Source organism: Oenanthe melanoleuca, chromosome 19, assembly GCF_029582105.1.
Source record: "Oenanthe melanoleuca isolate GR-GAL-2019-014 chromosome 19, OMel1.0, whole genome shotgun sequence".
Lineage (NCBI taxonomy): Eukaryota > Metazoa > Chordata > Aves > Passeriformes > Muscicapidae > Oenanthe > Oenanthe melanoleuca.
In genome coordinates, this window is record NC_079352.1 from 3,430,878 (window position 1) to 3,457,227 (window position 26,350).

The 26,350-nt window shown below is 50.9% G+C and overlaps 2 protein-coding genes across 4 annotated transcripts in view; both read right to left on the reverse strand.

Moving 5' to 3' along the window:
- Window positions 1-1,312: 1,312 nt before the first annotated feature.
- Window positions 1,313-14,432, reverse strand: ADORA2B (adenosine A2b receptor). The gene is made up of 2 exons (XM_056506697.1): window positions 13,817-14,432; window positions 1,313-2,558 (listed from the first exon to the last, which is right to left on the reverse strand). Exons 1-2 carry the CDS (start codon window positions 14,179-14,181, stop codon window positions 1,856-1,858), a joined length of 1,068 nt encoding a protein of 355 aa, XP_056362672.1. The 5' UTR covers window positions 14,182-14,432; the 3' UTR covers window positions 1,313-1,855.
- A 6,992-nt stretch (window positions 14,433-21,424) lies between these two features.
- SPECC1 (sperm antigen with calponin homology and coiled-coil domains 1) overlaps window positions 21,425-26,350 on the reverse strand; it is an 86,059-nt gene continuing 81,133 nt past the window's right edge. For all 3 annotated transcript variants that reach the window (XM_056506690.1, XM_056506691.1, XM_056506692.1), the window contains one exon: window positions 21,425-26,331. In XM_056506690.1, coding sequence (XP_056362665.1) covers window positions 26,242-26,331 — 90 coding nt within the window. In that variant the 3' untranslated portion in view covers window positions 21,425-26,241. The remainder of the gene's footprint in view (window positions 26,332-26,350) is intronic.

The window sequence follows — 26,350 nt, forward strand, 5'->3', positions numbered from 1 at the left end:
TAAGGATGCTCCACATCGATGCAGGAATTCTGGCTCATGGGAGGCTTGGGAAGGGAGCAGGGCTGGATGCTGAGCTGCATTGGAACATGTGGACAAGTGTTCTGGGACCTTCTCTCTTGGTGTTACAGCACTGAGACTTTCACTCTGCTGCTGCTGTGAGAGTTTGGGTCGGTTTCAGGGAGAGATTCCATCCTTTGTTGTGAGGATAAATGTGGCTTGCAACCACTTGGCAACACTGCCAGAGCTGCAGGTGAAACCCTGCTTGTTTCCAGCCATGATTAACAGGAGGAACACAGCCAAAAACAGCACAGAAGGGAAGGAATGAAGGGAGGAGAGAGGCAGGCCCTGCCCAAATGGCAGGAGGTGGCCCTGTGTCAGCTGGCCCCTGACCAAGGCAGATGCAGCAGAGCTGAATGGGGCTGTTAAAGGAGAAGCACTTGGGACAGTGACTCCAACTGCTGGAAATGCCCAAATCTGAGACACTGAGCTGGAGCTGAATTTGGACATTGCATCAACATGTGCAAACCCATTCAGAGCTCTCTGGTGATTTCACCCAGGTCTGGGGCTGAGCACTGCAATCCAGCACTCCCAGGTTCCCTGTGCATGGTGGGCCCAGGGTCATTCCTGCAGCTGCTGCCTGCAGCTCTTGCCAGCTGGCAGAGGAGATGCTGCAGCTTTTCTTCAGCTTTTCAATTGATTTTACACCATATTTGTCATTATATATGCCAGAGAAATTAAACTCTTGGGGTCTTGTACCCCCTTTTTAGTGCAACAGAATTTAAAATACACAGAGTTGATTTCTGTGTAATTCAAGTACATTTTTTCAGGGATAAAAATATAAAAATTACTATTAGGGAAGGAAAAAAAAGCATTCACAGCTTCTAGGGGTTACAGGGCTGCAGGGCTGCCTCAGCCAGACCAAGCTTTAGGAATCAGGTGAGCTGCAGCATCCACCTCTCACAGCTAAAACCTGCACTTGTGGAAGCTCTGCAAGACTGACAAGTTTTGACCAGCAAAAACCTAATTGTAGAGCTGGTGTCCCCAAGGCAGAGTGACACTGGCCTTGGTGGCTCTGGTTCAGATGAGCCATTGGGGCACTTCTGCCTCCTGCATTTTGACAGCTGGAAAGAGATCTGGAAGCAAACCTGAAGCACTGGGCTGCACAGTCCTGTGGACCAAAGTGATTTAAAGGCAATAAAACCTCAGCTCTAAAACCTTGGTCAAGTCTTTTCTCAAATCTTTCAGTAAATGGGGTTTCCATGCTGGGCTGGCCAGTTCTGACCTGGTTTTCCCATCCTCTCAGTCCCTCCCCTCAGTGCCTGGAACACAGATTCAGTTTCACACCAGCAACTGGGCTAAGTAAGACTTTTTCCCATCAGAGAATACAAGCTGCATCAAACAATTGATGGAATAATTAGAGTATTACCAAAGTGCTGTCAAGTATGGACTTAGAGAACAACTCAAGAAACGGACACAAAATTATTACTCCTAAATGAATCAAAATATTAAAAATAATAATAATAATAATAATAATTAAAATAAAGATCCTATGACTTGACATGAGCAGCACAATTGGGGAAACACCCCCCCAGCAGGTGAGTCTTCCCCAGTCAGTGTCCAGCCTGGAAAGGAAACACCTGAAAAGGAAACACAGGAGGATCCCAGCTCCCACAGAGCAGGGCGAGCTGCACTCAGTGTCCCCGCTCAGGTCACTCCTCTACGAGGCACGACGTTAATTACAAAAATAAAAATCAAAACACAGCTGCACAAGTGCATAGTGGTCATCTCTGAGCACTCCTGGGACTGCTGACGGGGGAAGGGCAGTGCCAGGGCGGGGCTGGACACCCAGGGAGGGTCATACGGTGACCGAGGCCGCAGGGGAGCTGATGTTGATGGCAGTCAGGTGCTGGTTGTTGTCAGAGGGACACTTGGGGAGGTCGTCGGCCTTGCAGAGGATCTTGGAGAGGATCTTGCGGAAGGTGCAGCGGAAGTCGCGGATCCTGTAGGCGTAGATGATGGGGTTGATGACGGAGTTGGCGTGGGAGAGGATGATGGCCACGTACATCACCCACTCGGGCTTGGATCGGGAGAAGTCCTCGTGGAAGTGCGTGATGCAGTTCAGGACGTGCAGGGGCAGCCAGCAGAAGGCAAACAGCCCCACGATGATGGCCAGAGACTTGGCTGCGTGCACCTCCTTCTGCAGGGTGGTCCTGGAGTTGCCCATCAGCTCGATCTGGTGCAGCTGCTTGCAGGCCACCATGAATATCTTGATGTAGATCCCCAGCATGATGACGAGCGGGAGCAGCACGCAGCCGAAGAAGTTGAAGTAAACCATGTAGCTCATGGTCACCACGTTCTCAAAGAGGCACGAGATGAAGCAGCTCTGTCCCAGAGCTCTGTCCCTGTGGGGCTCTGTCCCTGTCTCGTTGGTGGCGTTGGGGCAGCCACTCATGGCTTTGTGCCAGCCCATCAGTGGGGTCAGTCCAATCCCAAAGGACAGCAGCCACAGCACTGCAATGAGTCCCCTCGCCCGCTTGCCAGTCACCAGGCTGTTGTACCTGCAGCACCCAGGACAAAACCACAGTAAATGTTACATGAATGAGCACTGGGCACTTCCCTGCAGTTAAAATCATCAGTGTTTTGGCTAATGAGGCAAAAGCCACACCCACGAGGGGGCCTCACCTTCCTGATCACCTGAGGGGCAAAATCCCTCACCTGTGCTCTCCACCCACACACCGTGGTTTGGGGACGTGACTCATTTACTATTCCTGAGAGGCGCCAGGCACTGCCCCAGCCCACAAACCCCCTGCAGGGGAGGGAAAGGACTTGGAGTCTTAAAAAAGGCCAAAGGCTTTATCATTGTGTGATCCTAAACCACCAACTGGCAGCAGGGCACGGACAGTGAGGCTCCCTGGGGCTGATGCTCTCAGAGCAGCCACTGCTGGGCACGCTGGGGCAGCTGCTGGGGCAGAGCCTGGGCTGACCCCATCCAGCTGGGACACTGCTGGGCCAGGTTCTGCCTTGCAATCCCACACGGGTTATGGAGAAGCTCCACAGTGGCCCAGGGATGAGTTGGTGCCATGCTGAGCCTGGTGCTGCCCCACACCTTCCTCATCCCACTGAGTCCCTTCATGGCCCCTCCAGCCCTCAGATGCTCAGAGACACAAACAGAGCTGGAACCTGAAGCAGCAAAAGTCAAAAGTCTGGTTTGGGAGCAACAGAGCAGATGCCAAAACCAAAGCATCAGTCAGATCCCTGTGTGGAGATAGGAAGAACCAGCGAGTGCCAGAAGAGAACATGAGAAACTCATTCCTGTCCCCTCCACAGCCAGTCAGAGTCTGCTGGCTGCCACACGTCCCCTCCTTCCCACACCCTTCTCTCAGTGCTTTGTTTACTCTGGCTTGGCTGCCCTGCTCCTCCTTTCCTAAGAACGTTTGTTCTGATTTTCTTCCGGCCCGTGAGGCAGGGGAGGGTTTTATTCCCACAGAACTGCAGCTGTGCTGTGAATCACAGCACTGCCTCCGTGTGAGCTGAGCTCCTGCTCCTCCTGCAAGGACAGGGGGACACTGGGGGTCAAAGAGGGGCTGGGGGAGCCCTCAGCTCCTTCAGGCATGAGCTGGGCTGTGTGGGAGGATGCAGCAGCAGCAGCCACATTTAGGCACTGCTGAATTGTGGATACAGTCCATGGGCTGGTGTCTGAAGGGTAGATCAGGCCACTGAGGGGCTTTTCCTGCATTTTTCTCTCATTATTAATAAGTTTTAATACTTAGAAGATGAGAAGTTCTCAAATAGGCCATCAGTGAGGCCAAGCCTGTTGCTTCTGAGACCCTGCATTAAGTTTTCAGAAGCTGGAGCTGATCTGGTCTTGTGGGACCTGAAATCATTGAGATTTGAGCAAGTTGACAGAAATCTAATCTCTTGGCAAAGTCTGAGACTTGAGCTCCAGCCCTGGCCAAGCTCAGTCAGTGCTGCAGAGCACCAGGAGCTGCAGTGGACAGGGAAAGCTGCAGCTCTGTGGATTGTGCTTGCCCTGCTCAGAGGATCTCTCCAGGTGCTGCATCCCAAAAACTCCCACGGTGAGACTGGAAAATGCCAAGGGCCCCATTGTTCAGAAACAGACACTGAAGGGATGGAGGGTTTGTGTGCTCAGGAGCAGGAGGAGCCTCCATGGCCATGCTGAGGTCCCAGGCTGGTGACATCCAGTGCTGCCTCTTGCTGAAAACATTTGGCCTCAAATAAGGCTTCTTCCATCTGCTCTTCTCCTGAACTCTTCTGCTAAGAGAAGGCTTGGCTTGAAGGTTTACAAGACCAGTCAAGAAGCCACTTGATGTTCCAGTGGCTGTACTGGTGTTTATTTTAGAGCTGCTTGCTCTTCCCAGGGTTCCCAGTGGAGCTGCAGCCAGGACTGTGGCACGTGCATTTCTGTGTCTGCTGAGAGAAGATGTAAAAACATTCTGGGCTCCCAGTCTGCAAGAGCCAGAGCTGGGGAAGGCTGGAGGCCCAGGAAGAGGTGGAGATGGTTTTTCACAGGGAAAATCTGCCCTGCTCAGATTAGCTCTTCATTTGCCCAGAATTTGCATTGCAAAGCTCTCCCACCATCTCTCCATGGCAGGTGCTGAGATGGTCATTGCTGTGCCAGCCAGAAGAGTCCAAGGTGAAACTGATGTCCTAGAATTGTCCATTAATTACCTTGGTATTACCTTAACACACTTATTTGGTGGGACTCTGCCTGTATTGCCCTTGTCAACACAAGTTAAGCACATGCTTAAAAAAAAAATTAATGTCAGATCCAGGTATGAGGAGTCTTACAAACTCTTCCCTAAGCTCTATAAAACAGGGTCAGACAGTGAGGAACCAACAAATTTTCTCCAGCAAACACTCCTTCATTGTCTTTTAGGCTTAATATTATTAGACAAAAAAAAAAACAAACCAACAAACCAAAACAACAACCTATTAAAGTAAATTTACTCACTTAAGTCTGCTCAACTAATGTATAACAAATATTGAATCACCTCTACGCTTCCGCCCAGAGGCATCAAATGTTGCTTTAATGTAAATAACAGCTGAATATTTTTAAATGATTTATTGGAATTAAATAGCCTGGCAATGCATTAGTTCCTTTTACACCACCAGGCAAAGTCTCTTACTGGTGCAGTCACCATGAAGGCTTTAATTATCCCAGAGGAGCTGTGGGAGCCCCGCTGCCATGGTGGGGTGAGTCAGGTTCCTGTGCTGATGGTGGAGCTTCCAGCAGAGCTCAGCTTCTGCAGGGTGTCCCCATGGGCAGCTGGGGCTGGCCTGCTGTGCCCTCACCCACCTGGGCCACCAGGGCTCCAGCCAGGGCTCCTCTGGGGCTGAATGAGGTGTCCCCTGATCCTGGTGGCCTTCCACAGCAGGCATCCCCCATGGCCCCTCCAAACCCCAGAGTTCTCCTGGAGAGCAGCACAGCAAACACCAAAGAGTGAGTTCTGTTCCAAGTCTCGCTCTGTGTGTTGGTAGGATGGTTGGGGTTGGGTTTTTGCATTTCTGCTGCCATTTCCTGGGCCTGGGAAGCAGCCAGGTGGCCCAGGCTGGTGCTGAGCACAGCTGGCACAGAGCAGGACACGCTGCCAGCCCGGCCTCGCTGGAGTTTGGCTCCCAAAGGCAGGAACTGAGTCATGTCCTGCACGTCCCTGGCACCTGCCCAGCAGCCCCTGCTGGACCCCAGGGAGCTCACCCAGCCCTGCTGCTCCTGAGCTCTTCAAACAAGGGAAGCACTGCAGGAGAAATTCAGCTTTTGAGGTGATGGGCTTGGGGCAGGAGCAGCAGCACCTGGAGGAAACACTCTGGAATGGAACTGTTACTGCCACATTACTGATCTCAGAGAGCAGGAACAGGAGGATCCTGCCTGTCCCCAGGCAGCCCAGAAGGATCCACATCAAAGTCTTGTGGGGCCACACAGCCCCTCCTGTCCATCACACCCCTGTGCCAGAGCAGAGGCTGCTCGAGGGCTTTGGGTTCTCCCTCTGCCTCCAGAGCAGCATCAGCCTCCAATGAACAGTTTCAGAGCTTCAACTCCAAACTCACTCATGGCTGGTGCTCCCCAGCTCCCTCCCCACTCTGCCCGTGCCCAGGCTGCTGCATGCAGGGAGAGGAGCAGAGGGGGTTTGCACAACTCGGGCCAGGCAGGTGCTCTGGTACAAACAACCAGTGACAATTCGTTCTATTTCTATTTTAAGTGTGAAGGGAAATTCACAGACACCTCCATTCACAAGAGGTGAGAGCAGCTCGGCTGCCAAGCATTGTGTCCTTGTCACCTCCTCACAGCTGTACTTTGCATCTTGCTTTTTTTTTTTTTTTTAAAAACAAGAAACAAAACAAAAACAAAAACAAACCCAAAAAAAAACTACAACTAAGTAAGCACAGTTGCTGCCTCTGTGCTCCATGCACAGCCACGGAACGGAGATCGCACACCAGCTGAAATACCCTTCAGGACATTTTAAATGAATCATAAATTGCACCTTGGAGAGGAAGGGGGGAAAGAAAAAGAAATAGAAAGAAAAAGCTGCGCTGTTTCACCAGGAAGGAGTTGGCGGCCAGAGATGCGATCAGAGGTAGCGCTCAGCTGGGGAACGGGGACATCTGCGAGTGTCCCTGTCCCGGCAGACAAATCACTTCCTCCCGCATCTGTCCCATTGTGCGGGGACAGCAGCGGCACTGCCGGCCTTCCGCTGGGCGGGGACTGCCACTGTCACCCTGTCACTGTCACACTGCCACAGCGACACACTGCCACACTGTCACACATTGCCACACTGTCACACTGCTGCACCGCCACTCTGCCACCCGGCAGCCCCGGCTCAGGTGCGCTCAGGGCTCAGGAGCAGGAAAGCGAGACAAACCGGCACAGCCAGCCCTGGGGATGCCTCTCGGGCGGAAGGGAGCGTCCCCTCCCCATGTCCCCGTGTCCCCGTGTCCCCAGCCGCGAGCCCTAAACCCTGTCTGAGCTATTCTTATCCATGCGCTTAACCTGCCGTGAGCAGCGGCTGGGGAGAGAGCCCGGCTCCTGCCTGAGCCCCTCTGCCCCGCCGCTGCTGTCCCCACTGCTGTCCCCACTGCTGTCCCCGTCACTGCTGTCCCCGTCACTGCTGTCCCCGTCACTGCTGTCCCTGCAGCGCCTGGGGACAGGGGACAGCCACGGGCACAGCACGGGCAAGGTGTCAAACCTCCAAATGGCAGCTGGCTGGGTGATGCGGGGTGAACACGAGGTGAACACGGGGATCTGCAGCTGAGGGTGCAGCGAGGGGCTCGCAGCCCCGCGCCTCTTGAGCCCTGCCAGCACCGGCGAGGTGTGGGCGCCTCTCGCCTCTCGCAGCAGCCCCGAGGGATTTCTGCATGTGAGACCTCGGTGTCTGTGTTCGCTCGCTCGGCAGGGTGAGAAAAAGTGACTGAAAGCTGAACTCAGAATCAGACACCGGGGGTGTGAGCGAGGGGCCAACCCGGGCTGGGGCAAACTGAGGCCAAGAGAGCAGGAAGGAAATGAGCTCAGCCCCCTCTCCCCGCAGGCTGCTCCCACAGCCCAGCATCCCCCGACACCCAAACAGCAGCAGCTGCCCAAAACGTCCCAGTGCCTGCAGGAGAATGTGAGACTGGTGTGGGACCAGAGTTACTGGTGTGATACTGGTGCGTGGGATCAGTGATACTGGTGTGCGGAATCAGTGATACTGGTGTGATACTGGTGTGGAATCAGTGATGCTGGTGCTTTGTGTTTCCAAGTCCTAGAGCACAGCCCCGCAGTTCTCCCCCGTTTAAGACCCGAGCTCCTCCCTGCCCCGGGGCTCTGAGCCCAGCCTTATCGGCCTGCCGGGGCCTGGGGCTGGGAATTTTTGTCATTCCGAACCTCCCGGGGGTCAGGCCTGGCTGTGCCGCTCCAGGGGCTGAGCCGAAGGTGCCTGGCAGGGCTGAGATAGGGACTGGGATTCAGAGGCAGCTGTTGGGGCGCGATCCTGTGTCCCAAAGGCTGAGCACTGCCCCTCCCAGTGTCCTGCTCACCCCGATAGCAGATAAGGGTGGGAGACGGCAGATCTCTGCTGGGTCTCTCTTTCTGCAATGAAAAGGGTGGAATCCCCTCCCCAAAGTTTCCAAACCTTTCCACCCACCAGCCCTCGCTGCAGAGCCCGGACCAACCTCCCCAGGGCTGGGGGATGTGGCAGGGTCAGCACTGAGTCCCCTGTGCCTCATCCCAGCCCATCCCAGCAGCTGCAGAGCCCATCCTGTCCCCTCCTCCCTGCCTGGGCTCTGCCAGGCTGCACAGAGCACCCAGCACGTCCATGGAAGGTGTGACAGCAGGAAGGGGGGACGTGGCCAGGAGCTGCTCCCACAGGGGCTGTGCTCTGTCCCTTGTCCCAGCGGGCCCAGCAGCTCTGGCCCCAGCGACAGCAGTGCCCACATGGCACTGAAGGGTGTAAGAGAGGGAACACACAGGGACACACCCCCACTGATGCACTCCCAGGTTATTCGTGGCTCATGCCCAGGCCTGATGTCATCCATTGGATTAGGAGTTAATCCATTCTTTGGATTGCACAAATTCCCTGAACCCAGTTCCTTCTCCAAGCCTGAGAGCCGGTGGGGCGGGGACAGGACTGACACATCTGTAGGCACAGCTGGAGTCACCAATTCCTGGCATCTTGTGGATCAAATACAGTAAGAGGAGCCTCCAAACCCCTGTGTGGTCACTGCCTGGGGCAGCCCAGGGCCAGGGCAGAGCACTCCTCAAAGATTCAGTTTTGTAGTCTGTGCTCATTGCTCTGACAAACTGCAAATTCCATAAAAATCCCAAACAGGAGCTCAATAATTAATAAAGCAAAAACTTGCAACTTCAAAATAAAACCATTTCTGCCAAAACATTTTGGTTTTGTGTATTTTTTGCAGGGAGAGGTCAAAAGATCTTCTGGAGCAAAATTCTGCTGGATTTCTAAAGTTGTTATTTTTAAAAAATCTTAAAATTAACCTGTATTTTTACAGATTGAGCTGGCCAAAACAGAATAAAAACCTTATAAATCCAAAGATCTGGGTTCTGACTCAGCCTGGAGATCAGTGTCCTCAGCCAAGAGCCTGGAACCAGCCCTGAGATCCCTGATGCTCCCTGGCATCCCTGCTGTCCCCCAGCTTCTGCAGGAGCTGTGTCAGGGCAGAGGTCCCAAAGAGGTCCCAATTCCTTTTCCTGTCAGGACTTTTGTTTTTTGGGAGGGAAGTGGCCTCAGAGGTGCGGGAAAGATATAAAAATCTGGGACATATATTTTAAGGAAACCAGGCTGCTCACAGCTAAAAATATCTGTAATTTCCCCTCTCTAGTTTATTGCCATGAGGGCACATGTGATTTTTCCTGATTTTGTTGTTGTGTTTTGGCTGCATCCAAAGGCTGGAGCGAGTGGCAGCCCTGTGAGATCCTCCCACGTCCCCTGGGCCCAGCTTGGCTGACACAAACTTCCCTAAAAATGTGACAGCTCCATTGCTCAAGCAAACCCCCCAGCCCTCCTGCCTTTGCTGGGTTTGTGACACTTGCAGTTTATAACTCAGTGATAACCCAGGCCAGGCAGAGCATCCTGAGGGTTGGGGAGGCTCTGGAAGCAGGAACCAGGAATCAGGATGCTCAGGGAGTGGGAACAGCACTGGGAGCAGCAGAGCACACGCAGGGCTCAGATGAAGGGAAGTGCAAGGACAAAAGGAAATGAGGCAAGGGCACAAGGAGGAAGAGCAGCTGCATTCTGAGTGCTGATGGCACTCACACAGTGGCAGGTGAACAAGAGGATTTTCTCTGCTCCCCAGTGGGTCCAGCCCTCCCACTTGACATCAAACCCCAGTTTGCTGTGCTGAGCAACAAGCTGGGAGTTGGTGGGATCTGGGAACAAATCTTTGCTGGGGAACGCAGAGGGAACCCCTGGTCTGCAGCAGAGGGGAGCAGCCAGGGCAGGCAGAGCCTCAGCATCAGCCAAGCCACCTCTGGAAAGGATGAGGGAAAACCAGCAACCATCCAAAACAGCAGGAAGGAGCTGCACTGTTGCCTTCCTGATGTCAAAGCCAAGGGGGGCTGCAGGAGCAGAGGCAGATCAGGGCAGCACCACTGACAGATCCTGGTCCCATTAACTGCTTGTGAATCCATACGAGGATCCTCTGGCTGCAGGAGAGGCAGCAAGGGCTCCAAGATGTGCAAGAAGGGAGAGGATGTGGCTGGAACTCTGCTCCAGTTCATATCAAAGCTTCTCTGGAGCATCAGTCCTGCACATGTGCAAAGGGTAAAGTTGAAGGTGGGAGAGAATTAAACCCAGGAGAAGCAGGAGATCAGCCCAGGTCCCAGGGAACTGGGGATAATTTTCCCATTGCAATCCCAGCTGGGATGTTTGCCAGGCAGCAGCAGCACATCCACTGTCCTGCAGGAGGTACCAGTGCACAGGGGCACACACACTGTGCTGCTCAGTGTTTCACTCTCCTTTTGCTCTCTAAAGACAGATTCTCTTCTCCCTCCCTAATTCCTGACACGTTTGTTCCAGGCATCCATCCCTACCTACAATTCTTCACCACGCCAAAGGATTTGGGTTAATGCAAATAAAAGGAAACTGTTTTATTCCACCTACAAATCTTCTTTGGCTCCCAGCTACGGGACTGTGGGGTGAAATCCAGCCCTGGAGGAAGCCAGAGAGCAAAAGCCTCTGTGCCAAGTGCTCTCTGCAGGATGGATTTGCTGCTGCTGAGAGATGCTTGATTCCCTGGCTCGGATATTCTGCTTGGAGGAAGTGCTGTGAGGGGGTCAGGCTGGCAGAGGAGAGCTGGGATGGAGCTGTGTCCCTGGGCACAGGGATGGGCACACAGCGGGGGCAGCAGCCAGGAGGGTGCAGGAAGAAGAGACAAGGACAAGGAGCTGCATCCTGGTGATGGCCAAGGGAGAAGGGACCCAGGGAGGGGCTTGGAGCTGCAGCTACACAGAAGGGGCAGCGTGGGTGGGGGCTTCTCCACAAACAGTAAATTCATCAAAAGCAAACAAGGAAAATACGAGTTTCGAGGGACAGAAAGAATTCATGGCTTCGGGTCAAATTCAGCAAATATTTTTAGCCAGAAGAGGGAGGGTTCTAAACCACCATTTTGAAAATAAGATTTTTTTTTTCCTGCAATTCTCCAGATGAGAAGTTGCCAGTTACTTCCCTCATGAGGATGTCTTGACCTCCAAGAGCCACATCGGAAGGGTTGGGCAACCCAACCCAAAATCTGCCAGGTTGGTCAGATCACTTTTCTTCACTGAAACCTCCCAACATCACTGTTCCAGTTTCACTGAAACAATTCTCCTCTTCCCCATGGGATTTCTTGGTTCAGCCACAGAGCTGAAAAATCCATTATTAGCCTGACTGTAATGCAAAATTCTGCTGTGCACCCCAGCCCACAGGCCTGCCCAGCCTCTCAAACAGCTCTGAAAGGGTATGAAATAAAGTGACACAGCCAGTCCTTAATGTCCCTGCCGAGCTTTCCACAGGGAGCTGATGGAGCACTGGATGTGACAAGGACACTCATCTGCTCTGCAACAACCACATTATTTATGGTAATTGCTGGACAGGGCTGGGCACAAATCATTTTCTTAAACATTTAATACTTCATAGCCTGGTATCAGCCTCTGCACTGGCCTCCAGAATGGGTGTTTTAATGAGAAAAGCTTTTCCTACAGTCTCCATTCCTAGAAATTGATGATCAGCTTCCCGTTCTCACAGCACAGCCCTGCTTCCAGAAATGGCTTCCAGAAACGCTCCTGCCCAAAGAGGGTGGTGGGAGAAGTTCCTCCCCCTTCCCTGCCAGCAGCACTGTGGAGCATCCCAGGAGTAATGATACTGAGTAGAAAACTCCAACCAAGCCTTGCTGGGAAAACCCTGGTGCAGCAGAGAAGGGTTTTGCCTCTGTAGATTTATAAACTCCTCTATCCCCTTTTGATCTTGGCTGTACAACTAAAAAAAGCCTTTCTGTATTGGTCCCTAAATCTCCTGTCCATTGTCCTGCTCCTCACAGGGAGAATCCCCCTTCTTTGAAAGGAGTTCTTTTTACTTGCTGATCCCTTCTGAGAGCACTGAAATAGGCCACAATGCCAAGATGGAGTTTAATCCAAATTTCGCACTTCAGCCAGCCTAGGATGGGACTCCTTGGTCTCCGTTTGTGTCCAGTTTGAAAACACTCATAGGAATAAAGATGTTTGTGCAAACGGAATAAAAGATTTGGTGTGAGATGGGGTGAGGAAAGCGAAGCTGGGAAAGAATCCCAAAGCAAGGCAGAACTGCCCTGGGATGAACTGCCCTGATGGAGGGCTCAGCAAACCTGCTCAGGACTGGGGGAAAAGGAGAGGAGGAAATGCTCGCTGGTTTGTCAGTTGGCAAAGCCACTTCCCTTCTGCAAGCACAGGAACGATCCCTCAGAGCACTTCTGATCCTCTGCTTCCCCCCGGGAAGCAGGGGGCCACAGCAGAACCCCCTCACCTGTTTCCTCAGCTGCAGAAAGTGCTTGTGCAAAAATAGAGTTATTGCCTGACAGCTTGTGGCCAAGGATGTGATTAAACTGAAACTTTAAAATGTGACCTGCTTTTGCAGCTACTACTGCGCTGCTGCTCCACCATTCTGAGAAAGCCCCGAATGAAGGGATGGAAAAGACACTACAGCATTTTCCGGAGGCAGGGTGGGTCTGTGAGCCCGGCTGGGTGGCTGGGAGGGTCAGAAACAGGGTCAGGGATGCTGGAAACAACCTGTCCTGTCCCTGCTCTGCTGCAGCTCTGCTCCCGAGTGCGCGACATCCCCCGGAATTTCCACGCGCCGTGCTGCGATGACACACAGCCACGCTTTTCCACCTCTGCTGATGACTAATGAATATTTGCTCAACCTATGGGAGGTCTCAGATGCAAGGTGCCAGAACAGGGTGAAAGGGTTTTCTTTTTTTAAGTAGTTTTAGGGTGATGTGATTGCTCGTGCACTGGAGATGCCGGGGACGAGCAGAATCCAGGAAAGCTGCGGCTTCCCGGAGTTCAGCTGAGGTCCCTGTGCCACATCTGCCCTGCTCCCCCACAGCCCCTGCCCCGGGACAGTCCCTGGAGCTGTCCTGGACTCCCGGGGGCTCCATCAATGTCACATTCCCTGGGAAGGACAACTGAGACACGGAGGAGACTGAGATGAACAAACTCGGGTCGTTCATAATGCAAAGCCGGGGCTTTGGTGCACTCCAGCTGAAGGAAGCGGCTGCACCAGCTTGCTGGAGGGGTGCCTGTAACTTCTATTCCATAGAGTTTCCCCCATTTTAATTCAATTCCCATGAATTAGAGGGAAACTAATTCATGTCTTGGATGCTGAACCTGGATGAGACTGAACTGTAAAACTCTAAAATCTGACACGTGAAACCTTCTGCTTGCCTCTTGTCCTTTCACAGTAGGAATTAGGAGAAATAGTGGCTGCTCCTCATTTAATTACCTGGGAGATGCCTGGACACAGCAATAAAGGGGCTGTATAAATACCTACACAGATAAGCCACAACCATCCCGAACACAGCCTCACATCACTGCAGCTCCTCGAGGTGCCACTGACCCTCCCAGGCAAACATCCTCGAGAAACTGAACTTCCAGGTGTGTTTGAAGCAAAGAGGCAGGATATTGATCCCAGTCAGTTTGGCAGTGAGTGCCAAACCTCTGCTATTTTCATCACCTGTGAGCAGCAAAACTTTTGGGGCACCACTAGAGCTTAGAAGTTCGTGCCCGCTAAGAGCAGGAAGGTCAGACCCGGGCTGTCAGGGAATGCGGCCGCCCACTCCCACTCCAATCTCTTACCTCAGTGGGATCTTAATAGCCAGGTACCTGTCGATGGCCACCGCCAGCAGGCTGAAAATGGAGCTTTGGGTCAGCACCAGCACGAAACAGGCGAAGAAGAGGCAGCTGTGAAAATCCACCTGGAAGCCAATGCTGATGGTGATGGCGAAGGGGATGGCCAACAACCCCACGGCGATATCAGCCACGGCCAGCGACACCAGGAAATAGTTGGTGGCGTTCTTCAAGGTGCTGTTGATGGCCACAGCCCAGCAGACCAGCACGTTGCCAGCGATGGAGAGCACGGCGATGATGAGCTCCAGCACGATGTAGGTGGTTTTCACAGTGTCCATGGCGAGAGCCCAGCGCCGGGAGCAGACGCTGCTCATGGGAGGGAGGGACTTTCCGCGGGTCCCGCAGGTACCAACACGCCTCGGGGCAGCCGAACTCCCATGTCCGGGCTCCCCGCGGCCCTGGGGGGCCGGAGGGGCGCGGCGAGCCCCGGGTCCTGGCCCCCCGCTGCCCGCAGCGCCCGGCCCCCGCCCGGCATCCGCGGGTCCCGCTCAGCGCCCGCCCAGCGCCGCCGCCACCCGCGGGGCCATCGGGGCTGCTCCTCCCGGGGATGCTCCGCCAGGGGATGCTCCGCCGCTGCCGCCCGCTCCCCGCGGAAAAGCCGCTGCCGGCGGCGGCGGGGCTATTTCTGCTCACGGGGCGAGCGGGGCGGGGAGTGCGCGGCGCGGAGCCATTGGCCGGGACCCGGCGGCACCGGCACCGCGCCCCCGCAGCGCCCGGCCCCGGGACGGCTCCCGCAGCCCGGCCCCGATCCCGCACCCCGGGACGGCTCCCGCAGCCCTGCCCCGATCCCGCACCCCTGCCCCGATCCCGCACCCCGGGACGGCTCTCGCACCCCTGCCCCGATCCCGCACCCCGGCCCCGATCCCGCACCCCGATCCCGCACCCCGGGACGGCTCCCGCAGCCCTGCCCCGATCCCGCACCCCGGCCCCGATCCCGCACCCCAGTCCCGCTCCCACAACCCCGGCCCCGTTCCTTCCGATCCGGCGTGCGCGGCTCCCCGGAGGTTTTGCACAATTATAAATAAAAAGTTGCCCTCGCTGTCCCCAAACTCAAGGATGGTGCAGCTGCTGAGGCGGGACACTGGAGTTGCCGCACTAAAAAAAAGAGAAAAAAATCGCCACCAGCAGAGCGCTGACCCAAAGTAAGAGATTTCACAAAATGCTGGCAGTGCTCTGTCTCTGGATGGTTATGGCACAGCGGGGCATTTCCTGATGTAAGAAATGGCAAAATACCACGGGTTAGCAAATGCTGTTACTCACACGGCTGAAGTGGTTGAGTTTCAGTCTAAGAAGATTAAAAAAAAAATTATACATGAAGGGGTTGTGTGCTCTGGTGGATCTCAAACCAGCAGGGAAGGTGAAGATAATTAACTGGTTACCTTTTCATCGCAGGTTTCATGCCTTATATTGTGTTCACCATCAAAACACAGACCAGAGATTGAACTTCACACCACTGCTGAAGCATCCAGCAGCACTGAAAAGTCCAGGGTAGAAAGTAGAAAAAAATCCAAACAATTTAAGAAAATAAACCTTCCTGCAAACAGAAAGTAAAAGAAATGGCCATTGATTTATCTCTCTCTAAACAAAGTTGTAAACTAAATCCTGTGGAAGAGAATGCTTTCTGAGGATCCAGAGTTAAATCAGAGTAAAAAACATACGGGAAAAACCAGGATTGAAATTATTCCATTGGGTGTAGTGCAAATGGAAACATTCCTGTTGACCAGCAATGCTTTGGGTCAGACAGATACAAAGGGGGACTCTTAATTTATATTGAACAAAGTCATTTTTATCAAGTTGGACATCTCAGGATGCTGAAATAAAGCTGTGCCATGGCTCATTTAATTTGATGGGGACACACAGAAGGATCTGCACATAGGAACATTGCTGCCCTTTGCACTCCTACCACCACCTTGGCACTTTGGATTCCAGGCACTCTGCCGTCACAGGGAAGAACCAATCCCATGATGGCCTTAACAAGGAAGCCCTTAAATCCCGAGATTCAAACCTCAGTGTTTGCTGGAAGTGCCCTGAAAGGAGCAGCAGAGTTTGAGGTGAGCTCAAGGTTCACAGCCGAGGTCTGGCTGCTCCATCAGCGCTGCCTGGATCCTGAACTTGCCCACACTGGTTTGGTTTTTTTATTATTTTGGGATGAGTGCAGCTTCCCTTGTGCAGAGCCTGTTATAATTATGTCAACTATCATGGAAAAGCACTTTTCCCCCCAAAGGGATGGATTTACATGAGGGTTTTTACACACATTGTTTTCCTAATGCAGCAACATGTGCCAACAGCCACCTTCTGCTGCTTTACAGCACCTCAGCAAAACCAGAATTAACTTTCTGCACTGGATACGTTTTTTTGGAGAAAGATCTGCTTTTGTTATCATGGAAGCACTTATTACAGGCTGAGCCCAGGGAAACTGTGGTTTATCATGTCAGACACAAACAGAGAAACCATTATTTCAGGTTCTGATGAATAGGTTGTAGGGGCAAGAGACAGGTAGTGAGGCACTGAATATTGTGGATTTTGCATTACAGGGAGATTCATGGCTCTCCAAAGCAGCAGAACCTGTGCCAAGGTCCAGTGGTTTATTCTGGCAGTAACTGGTGCAACTGAGCTTACTCCCAATACAACTCCTGCAAGGGGAGCCAAGGACAAGTGTGCTCAGCTCTGTTGTACCAAACGTGGTTAAATCCTGCTGGCAGGAAGAACAGGATGAGCCCATTCCCAGATCCTGCCCTCCAGCTGTGCTCTTTGAGCCCTCTTAAAATACCTGGCATCGCACACCCTCCATGAAACACCAGCTGAACGTGCTGCCTTGTGGAGCAAGGACCTGAGCACTGCGAAACCCTGCAGCCCCCGGGGCTCAGCAGATCCACAGGTGAGAGGCTGCAAATTTATCTTCTGGAAACTGAAAAGGAGCAAGGAAATCACAGAACCATCGAGGTAAACACAGCCCAGAGCCGGCAGCCTGATAGGTGATTCAAGAACTGGAGTGCAACAGTACCATGGCAGCTCTGCTGGATGCTCGATATCGGACACAAATGAATCACCACTACTATTATTTTCCTGGATTCACTTCCCTCCAGGGATTCGCCTCCCAACACTCACGTAGGGAACAGCAGCAGCCCCAGTTTGCCGCTTTCAAGTGCAAGCACTGCCCCGGCTCCTTTGTTCCGAGGGAAGCCGATTGAAAGGGACGGCGCGTTGTGAATGGCGCTGGTGGGAGCGGGAGCGGCACCCTGGAGCGGCCACGGCCGCTGGCCCCGCGCCCTGCCAGGAGCCCTCCAGCCTCGTACGTGCTGTTCTTCTGTCGCTGCCGTCCCGGGGGAGCGGGGCTGCCGCTTCGCAGGCCCAGCTCTTCCTGCAGCTCCTGTGATCTCTCCTGAGCAGGCTCCGGCTGCTCCCAGGGCTTCCCGAGCGAGCTCTGCCTTCACACCTCCAGCGCTCTTGGCCCAGCCACAAAGAGCTGGGGAGGAGCGCCACTAACACATCCCTGCACACACACCCAGCCAGGGGCACAGAGAGCCAGTGGGAGCTGAGATCCCGCAGCCAGACTTGCCGGCTCAGACACTCCTCAGCAACATCAACAACAAATTTTTCCTCTCTTAGCCTACAGAATTAAAGAAGAAGCACTGAAGTGGGAATGTCTCTGCTGCAAAGGGACACAGATCTCGTCTGGTTATCAAAAATAAAGATGAATGCCATGTAAGAAGTTAATCTGTCTTGCTGCTTCTGGGCAGCCCAGCTCTGGTGGCTTTGCAAGCAGAGGAGCTGCCATCCATCCCTTCCCAAGGAGGGCACTGCCCACGGCACGGGGGGATGGGAAATCAGGAGAGACAGAGGCATTGCCACCAGGCTGGCAGTGCTGGCACTGCCTCCACAGCCCCATCCCCACTCAAGTCTCCACGGGTGCTCTGAGCTGTTCTCCTGGACAAGACACAGCCTGTCCCGAGCCTGACTCCAAGAAAGGATTCCCAAGACACAACGCAACCCCCAAACCACAGAGCAGGTACAAAAACCTGCTTGGAAATGGTGCAGCCAGCACAGGCTGAACGGCTGGCTCTGCCCAAGGCAGGTGAAAGGAATAGATGTTTTGGGATAACTTGCAGGCAGTGACACCTCTGCATGTTTATTGCCCACATTATGCTGAGCATTAGCACATCAAAGGCTCCTGATGAGCCCTGAATTAAATGATGAGGAGAGGAATGGCCCAAGGTGAGGTTTGTAGCTGTAGGGCTGCAGGCGTTTTGCTGGAAGGGATGGAAAGTAAAGAGTGAAATTCCAGGGAAAGCTATTTCCATACTGGAGATTTCAATCATTCGGCAAAACCCTTGGAAAACCAAACAGAAAAACGACGTTAAGATCATAAACTGAGGATGAGCAAACTTGGATTTTCTTAGTCCCCAGGGTCATTGCCAGATAATAAGTGTGTATTATACTGGAATCTCAAACCGATGCTTTAAATTATCTGCAAGAACTCATCTCACAATAATGCAGGTGTGTGAATTCTTTAGAAATTGTTTCATTAGAAAACAAAGAAGTCACCACAGGACTGAAAAAAAAAAAAAAAAACAAACCATAAACGGCTCCACCAAAGCAGCCAGCTGAATTAAAAAGGAAGGATTTTGGCTGAGCAGAGGCCAAGGTATGAGAACATCATTTTGAAGAAACTTTTCATTTTTTTTCTCTGTGTTTGGTTTTGTGTACTAACCAGTTCTGGGGTGGAAAGCCAAGTGCCTCTTCCAGCAGGATTTGTGAAGCAAAGCTGCTGCTCAAGCCCCACAGTGCTGAGCCCTGCACGGGGCTCCCAGCAGGTACTGGGCCCAGTGTCTCCTTTATACTGTGGAGCTGGTACAGCCAATTTCCCCAAGAAATCAATGGGAAGCGTTGTGTTTCCAGGCCAACATCAGCTCCGGAGAAGCTGGACAGGCACTGATGCCCTTTGCAATTCAAACAACCTGTGATTGCTTCATTGAGAGCTGAGCTGCTTCCTGGGCAGAACCTTCACGAGTTCATAGCCCCAGAACTTGCTGAGTGTCCTCTTCACTCCCAATCAACACTTCACAGCAAAAGGAGAAGTGGTTCTGCTCCCTGCCAAGCTCTGACATCAGGGAAATGAGTCCTCATCTCAGCCTTTAAAGCAATCCAGGTTTACGTACAGATGTGACATTTGGAGCTCCAAATGAATGCAATGAAAGGTCTTGAACGGGTGCAACACAACTGCTCTGAATATGGAATTATGCTCAAATTCTGGAGAAAAGCAAGATTTAGTTCAAATCCCTTTGCTTTCTCTGTGCAAGATGAGCTCATGATTTATAAATATCTGTTATTACTGAGATTATCTGTGGCTGTCAGAGGACTTAGAAACCTGTGGTGTTCCAGGTCCCAGCCAGAGCTCTGAACACCACTTTGATCCCCAAAAATCAGGTTCCTTTCACAGGCAGGGCCAGGCAGATCACCCAGGGGTTACAGAGCAGCTTAGCTGTGGTGAAGGGAAACTGCAGAACACACACACAAAAACACAAATGAGCAAGTGCAGGGGACAGGACCAACCTTCCTGTGCATAGGCAGCTGCCAGCAAATACTGAAACTGCACTGCAAACCTGTCTGAACCCCAATGTCATTATTACACAGCCCCTGCTGGACTGCTCCATCAGAGATGAGGATTTTGTTTTGTCCATGCTCCACAATCACTGGCAAAAGGAAACCTGGTGCTGTTAAAGCCCAAGAACTTGGTTAGTGTTGTTCCCATCCTTGCAAGACTCTATCAGAAACCCTCTGAAAGCAATGTCTAATCACAGCTGAAGGGAAGAACTGGCCTGCACTATCCCAGGGCTTATTATTTATTATTAATCTTATTAACCCCACTGCAAGCCTTAGAGAGAACTCTCCCTTCCCAGAAGGGCTCTCCAGGGCTGAGCTGTGCAGAGATTATTATTTATGAATAAATTATTTTTATTGACACACATTCGGGTTGCCTGGGCTGAACACTTTCATTCACAGCTTTCACTGGACCTGACCTGGCTGTAGTTCAAATTTGGGCAAGTAAAGTAACAAATGCCTTAAAACTGAAAAAAAACCCCAAGAAGAGTCGTGGTTGCAGCCTCACTTCCCAGGAGTTTCATCCTGTTGGGAGAATGTTGGGAATGTCCTGACAAATCGCTCACCTGGGGAGTTCCTTTGTCTCTACGATTAGAGCCTGGGAGTGGCTTCCTGCGAGAAAAAGGATGAGCTGACTGAGGAGGCAAAAGTTACAGCACATCAAGGTGAACAAAGGTTTGAACTGCTATGTTTATTTTTTTTTTTTTAAGCCAAGAGAAGTTGTGACAGGAGCTTTGCAAAGAAGGTGTGCAGCTGTGCAGAGCAGGTTAGAAAGGTATTTGCTCCCATGTTAATTCTCTTAATCTTGTTACTTTCTCTTTAACCAGCTTAAACTACTGCTGAGGGGGTGAGGATGAAGCCTCGGTCATTGCTGTGTGTTTAAGAGGGGACAGCAGTTCACTTTCTGGATATGTGAATAATGTTTACCCATGCTGGCATTTTACAGCTTCATTTTCTTCCTGTTAAGCTCAATAAAACCAGTGACTCTCCCACCATCTGACTCTCCTGGGTGACATTTACTCCAGGGTCCTGCTTATTCCAGTACAAACTCTGAATAATTCTGTGAGGCTTCAGCCACCTGCTTCTGACCTTTGCAGCCCATCTGGAAGATTCTTTATTCTACTCACGTTTCTTATGCTTCTCTTCCACCTTTCACCACTCAGGAAGGGAATTCTTCTTTCCACACCAATCCACGTTCTCCAAGCATCAGGAGTCACTTGGCACTAAAAGCACACTGAGCCACAAAGCAACCTTGTCCTCTCACCCCACCTACAACCACCCACAAATCACCCTGGGAAAATACTGGCCTCAGCTTTCATTTTCAGTCTCTTGCTGAACCAAACCTATCCATGGCTATCACTGACTGGCTATGTCCAAAGAGAATCCAGCTTTCCCTACAAATTAATCAAAGCACCAGAAGTGTATTCTGAAAAGAGACAGCTGAGTCTGGGAGCATCACTTAATGCCCAGCATTAAAAATGAAACTGAAACACAATACTTAAGGTGGGGAAAGGGAAAATAATTTGGGTTATGTAAATGAGAACTTTTCCCACAGGGTTTCACCTGCCCAGCTGGACACAAACACACCTGAGGTCTGAAGAGCTTTAAATGCCCATTTCTTTTATCATCTCCTGTTCTTTGCTGACTCAGATGCTTGATTGTTCTGGTATTGCTGCCACCACCTTCGTGAGACAAAAGCAGCCTCTGTGAAAATGTTCTGGAATTTGATCTCAGCACCTTTGAAAGCTCTGTGGGTAGAGGGGATGGTGGCTGGAGAAGGCTCCAAGGAGTGTTTCTGTCACTGCCTTTCAGATGCTTTGAACTCTGGGAGCTGTAACTCATCTCACCTTCCAGATTGCTCAGGGCCCCATCCAAACTGGCCTTGAAATCTTCCAGGGATGGGAGATACTTTGGATTTTGTATTGTATGTAGGTAACTGAAACATTTCAACAAACCTCAGAAACAGAAAAAGATTTATTAGAAATATTACACAGATTTTTGCATCATACATTTTAATAATGTTAATATTTAAATATTAGCATGTCCAAATCTGCAATGCTTAGTATGTACATTCTAATGTGCTCTTTGTATAAATTAGATTACGATGTAACATCTGTACCCAACAGGAAAAGCTAAAACTGTCACAGGAGATCATCCCATATGACAAACTCAAGCCTGGACCAACAGTCAATAAAAACATTGTGTCCAGCACTGTCCAATGGGACGTGGCACACGTGCAAGTCAAAAATGGAGACACCATTAGTTGAGAAAACAAAGTTACTTGCAGTTCAGTGAGAAGCTGGTTCTGCACCGTGTCGGTGAGCGAGCGTCGATGGCACTGGAGTTGGAACAAACCAACACAGCTGAGCATAGTACAACTTATTGCTGGGTTTAAAAATGTCTTAATGCTCCATGCCCTGAGTCTTTTTAGGCAAAAAGCCCTCTTGTGACAGGAAAATGCATAATCTCATCCCATACAGACCCTGCCTGTGACCAGATGCACAAGGCTCAGCTTTGCCAAGAGCTGGCCCAGTCAGATCCTTGCTGCTGGTACCCCCAGCACAGCAGGATGAGGGAGGTATGAACAAACCAACAAGCCTAGGCTTGTCTGGTCATTGACAAGGAAGGGGGGAAAGTCAGGGAAGCCAAAAGGTAGACTTTTTTAAGAGTTCCAGGTCAGGAATTAAACTGGGGAGAACCAATCATTCTGCCCATGTACACTTGGTTCGGACAGAAAACTTGCACAGAACTGGTTGCACATACAAACTAAGTGAGAAAACCTGTAAAAACCAACTTCAAATCACAGAAAGAAAACTGCCAAAACTTAAAGGGACCTTGCATAAGCCCCAAATCCCTCTGCTAAGCACAGCTGCCTTGCTGCAGTGCAGGAAGAACCAGGAAATCTTTGTCCCCTTCGTGTTGCCATGAGTGTCACGGGCAGGGGAAGGGGAGGCTGGCACAGGCAGCTGTGCTGTGTCCTCTCCTCATCTGCTGAGACCCCCAGGCTGCTCTCTTAGGAGGAATGCCCCTCAAGCTGAGAGTCCACACCTGCTGTCAAAGAGCCCCAGGTGTGTCTGTCCCCTGTCCCTCTCCTCACACGCTGGGCTCTCCCCTCAGTCTCACCAGGAACTTTCTGAAAAAGCTCCTCAAGCCCTTCTAGAAATCCTCCTCACAGGGCTGACTCTGGGCTCACTCCTCACATCTCTGTACCTTCCCAAGCCATGAAACAATTTGTACCTTCTTTGTCTCACCTGAAATTCCAGGAGCCAGACTGCACCTCCCACACTTGAATCTCCTTTCCTCTCTGAAACTACAACACTCACATGCTGCCATGTCCCTCCATGGAATGTCACTGAAATCCCCTTCCTAACCCTTCTTCTCACATGCTCATCCCAAATCAGCTTCCCTGCAGTCCCACAGACTCCCCAGGTACACCCAGAGGCAGGGGCAGGTGGTGCCTGTCAGTGACAGTTCAGGGAGCAAGGACTGATCAGCCTGCACACCAGGGAGAGATCCATTACTCCTAAGAGGCAAAGTCAGAAAGGATTTGGGCAGCTCAGGCAAACCTATTGCTCAACACCATCCCTGTCATATCATATCATATCCAGGACATTTTCAGAGAATTCTCAGAACTTCTATAAAGCCTATCTAAATACCCTCTTGCTTAACTTAATTAAATTTCCTAACTTTAAAGGCAGCTTGAACTTTAATTTTGCAGCTCCAATCTGAGCTGCCTCACAAGGGCCTGTAGAGTCCCTGAAACACAGGCCAGTCTGCAGCATCTCATGTAAAATCAGTTTAAATTCATATTGAAATTTTAAGGCAGTGTGAAAAAATAACAAAAACCTGAGAAAGTCCAGGTCTAGAAATGTAACTGTGCAAGGTTTAAAAATAAGAATCCCTCCCCTGCCCACAATATTGTAACAGTTAAATGAACAAATAAACAATAGCCTTAATTTCAAAAAATAATCTGGAAAACCATCTCTCAAAGTATCAAAATGAGATGTTTGGCAGGTTTGACAGAACAGTAACATTGAAGAAAAGGTAAAGTCAAGTATCTTCTTCCCTAGTACAACTCCCTGTTCTAACTCCTAGTTAAGTAAAAAATTAAGAATACAGCACTAGAACTGGGTAGAATTAGTGTTTGGTCTATGCTACTGGGGGGCATGGGAGAGCAAGCTGCAAAGAGATGACAGAAACATTGCTTTGCAAAAATCATTTGGGGGAAAAAAAAAGAAGATCCGCTGGATCCCGCAGAATGGTCTGTAAGGGTAAAGTGAGCCCTGGAGAGACAGAGCAGTGCCAGAAGAGCAGAGGATGCTCACACAGGAGGTGACACACACCCAGGGGACACTGAGCCACACTGGACACCCTCCCAGTGACCACAGGGTTAAAATTCCCTTTCTTACATCATTTACTCTGACTTCGAGATGTTTACCAGCCACTGGGAATTAAAAGTGTTTTTCTCATCCCTGCAAGTGCCCAATCCAAAGCCCACTGAGGAATATGGAATTTTCTGTGCTGACTTCACTCCAGCTTTGAAGTACAGCCCGTTGGAGAGAATTGGGATCCCTGCCAAGGGACACCTCCAGGGAAAAGAGATGCTGCATGCATGAGCCAACAGGGCTCTGCAGTGTAAGTGCTCAAGGAACTCTGCTCAGCAGAGCTTTCCTCTTCCATCTTATCCTGTATTTGAGAACATAGGGAACAACTCATCCAGGGTTCTCTGTGGACATCAGGGTTGCTGAGAAATCCTGGAGAGTGAACTCCCTCTAGAAAGGGCCCTGCTGCAAGGAGCTGCCTGTGGCAGCACTCACAGCTGCTTTCTCACACTGCAGGACCACAGCCAGCGTGCAGGGGCACTGTCAGTGCACTCCCCTGTCCATTTTTAATCACACAGCCCCTCCAAAGACTGGAATTGGACTTTCTCAGAGGCAATGGATTAGAATAAATTTCAGACTAAAACCAAGAGCAAGTGATGATTTTCTCCTCCCCCAGAACAGGCACACACTCCCTTCCTCCAGCATCCTCTCTGTCCAAAGCAGTCCCTGGCCCTGGGCTCTACCATCTATTCCTGAATCCTGTATATTGCTGTGAGAACACCAGGTCTGAAATATGTTGTTTATTAATTAAATAGCATTACAAAGCAAAATCAAATCAAACAACAAAGCACTATGGGGAACCAGAGGCTGAGATCAGCCACCTGCAAAGCCCTTGAAAGCCTGAAACCAATTTTATTCAGTGAAATCTCGTTTCCATTTCATGAGCCTTTTCCCAGGAGGTAGGAGCAGTGAGCACTAGTATTTTTTGCAAGAGAGAAATGATCCCTAGCTCCCTAGGACTAATGTCCACAAAGCATCAGGGTCAAACACAGTAACTAAACACCAACTTTCTCCACCAGCACACCCTACAGCAGCCAAGCAGCCTTGACATGCTCTCCTAGACCTGCTCCTAAAACAAATCCAGCAGCCTGCTGATTGCTTCCAGCCTTGGAGACAAACACAAAAATTAACTTCATCAGGTGAAATGAGAGAAACAGAATACTGGACATTTAAGAGTGTCTATCAGACCTTTTCCTAACAGCAGGGCTGAGGTGGGAAGCTGCTCTCTGGTGCCTGATTTCCGTGGCACACAGACGGGTTCCAGTTACGTTGTTTGCCATTTGTGGAGTGAAGCTGCACCTTCCATTGGCACTGGAACTGTGTTCCTCCACAGCATAACATCATTTCCAAGCACGTACCAGTGCCCCATGGGCTTTATTTCATAGCCCAGGGCACAGGCTGTCTCTAGATTCCTGCCTTAGGCAGCAATGACATAGCTGTGCCGACCAGACAGGAGCATCACAGAAGGAAGAAGTTACTCCATTCACTCCACAAAAGATATGAGATGTCACTGTATTGCTCACCTGATTACTGGCACCTTCCAAACTAAAGCTATTAAACTGCATTTGCAATGTTCCTGTGATAACTGTGCCTGCACAGTCAGCTGGGAAACCAAGCTCTGGCTTCCCAGAGTAATCAAGTAATGAAGTTGGAGTAATAAACCTATTTTTTCTCAAAGAGGTTATTTCTGTTTGAGCTGAAATGAAGTGCTAGCACCTAACAGGATCTTTTGGAGTTATTTTGCTAACTGGTGATGAACAGAGGGTGGTTTCTGAGTTACAAATGATCCTGTTACCATCCTGCTGGTTATGCTGTGAGTAAATTAGTGCAGTTATTGGTTGAGATGTGTGAGAGTAACTCAGGTTAAGGTTCTACAACTTAAGTGCATCTGTCAAGGTGTTCTATAAAATACATGGAGGCAAGAAAACAAAATGTACTTGGGATGAGTTAAGCATGTTTTGGCAAGAAGAGCATTTTTGTGAGCTTTTGTATTAATATTAATCTCCCAGCCTCCCTTGAGTGCCAGCATAGTCCACATTGACTTAAAACTTAATTATGTAGCAGGTCTCCTGTCAAGGCAAATGTTGTCAGCCCAGGGGAATCCTCTTCAGAAACACCCCATGTGTGCTTGAAAACGCTTTGCAATTTCCACGTAGGAGTAAACTTACCAATGGATTTGGTTTGCAAAGGTGGACAACAGGGAATTATTTGGTTGCAGTCCCAGATGGAATCAAAACTACGGAAGAGCTTCCTTCTTTGTAGTGTTCCAAAACTACACTAAGAGCTTGGGTTGGTTGTGGAAGAGGAGCAAGCAGGTTTTTAAAGTGATCGAGTGCATCTGTAGCATTCTTTGTTCTCTTCCCCACTTCTGTCCACCTCTTGCTCTGCAGCTCAGGTCTCAAAGTACTTGTAGATCTGGGCCACGTACTGCATGACGCTCTGCCAGTCGGGCCGGTCCGTGTACATCATCTCACTGAGCTCCTGCATGGACACAGCACCA

What these genes read in the sequence shown, in the direction of transcription:
- ADORA2B (XM_056506697.1), bottom strand. Translation starts at nt 14,181, where the DNA reads ATGAGCAGCGTCTGCTCCCGGCGCTGGGCTCTCGCCATGGACACTGTG. An exon ending in GCTATTAAGATCCCACTGAG is followed by an intron (nt 2,559 to 13,816) that starts GTAAGAGATTGG and finishes TGGGTGCTGCAG; the next exon opens with GTACAACAGCCTGGTGACTG.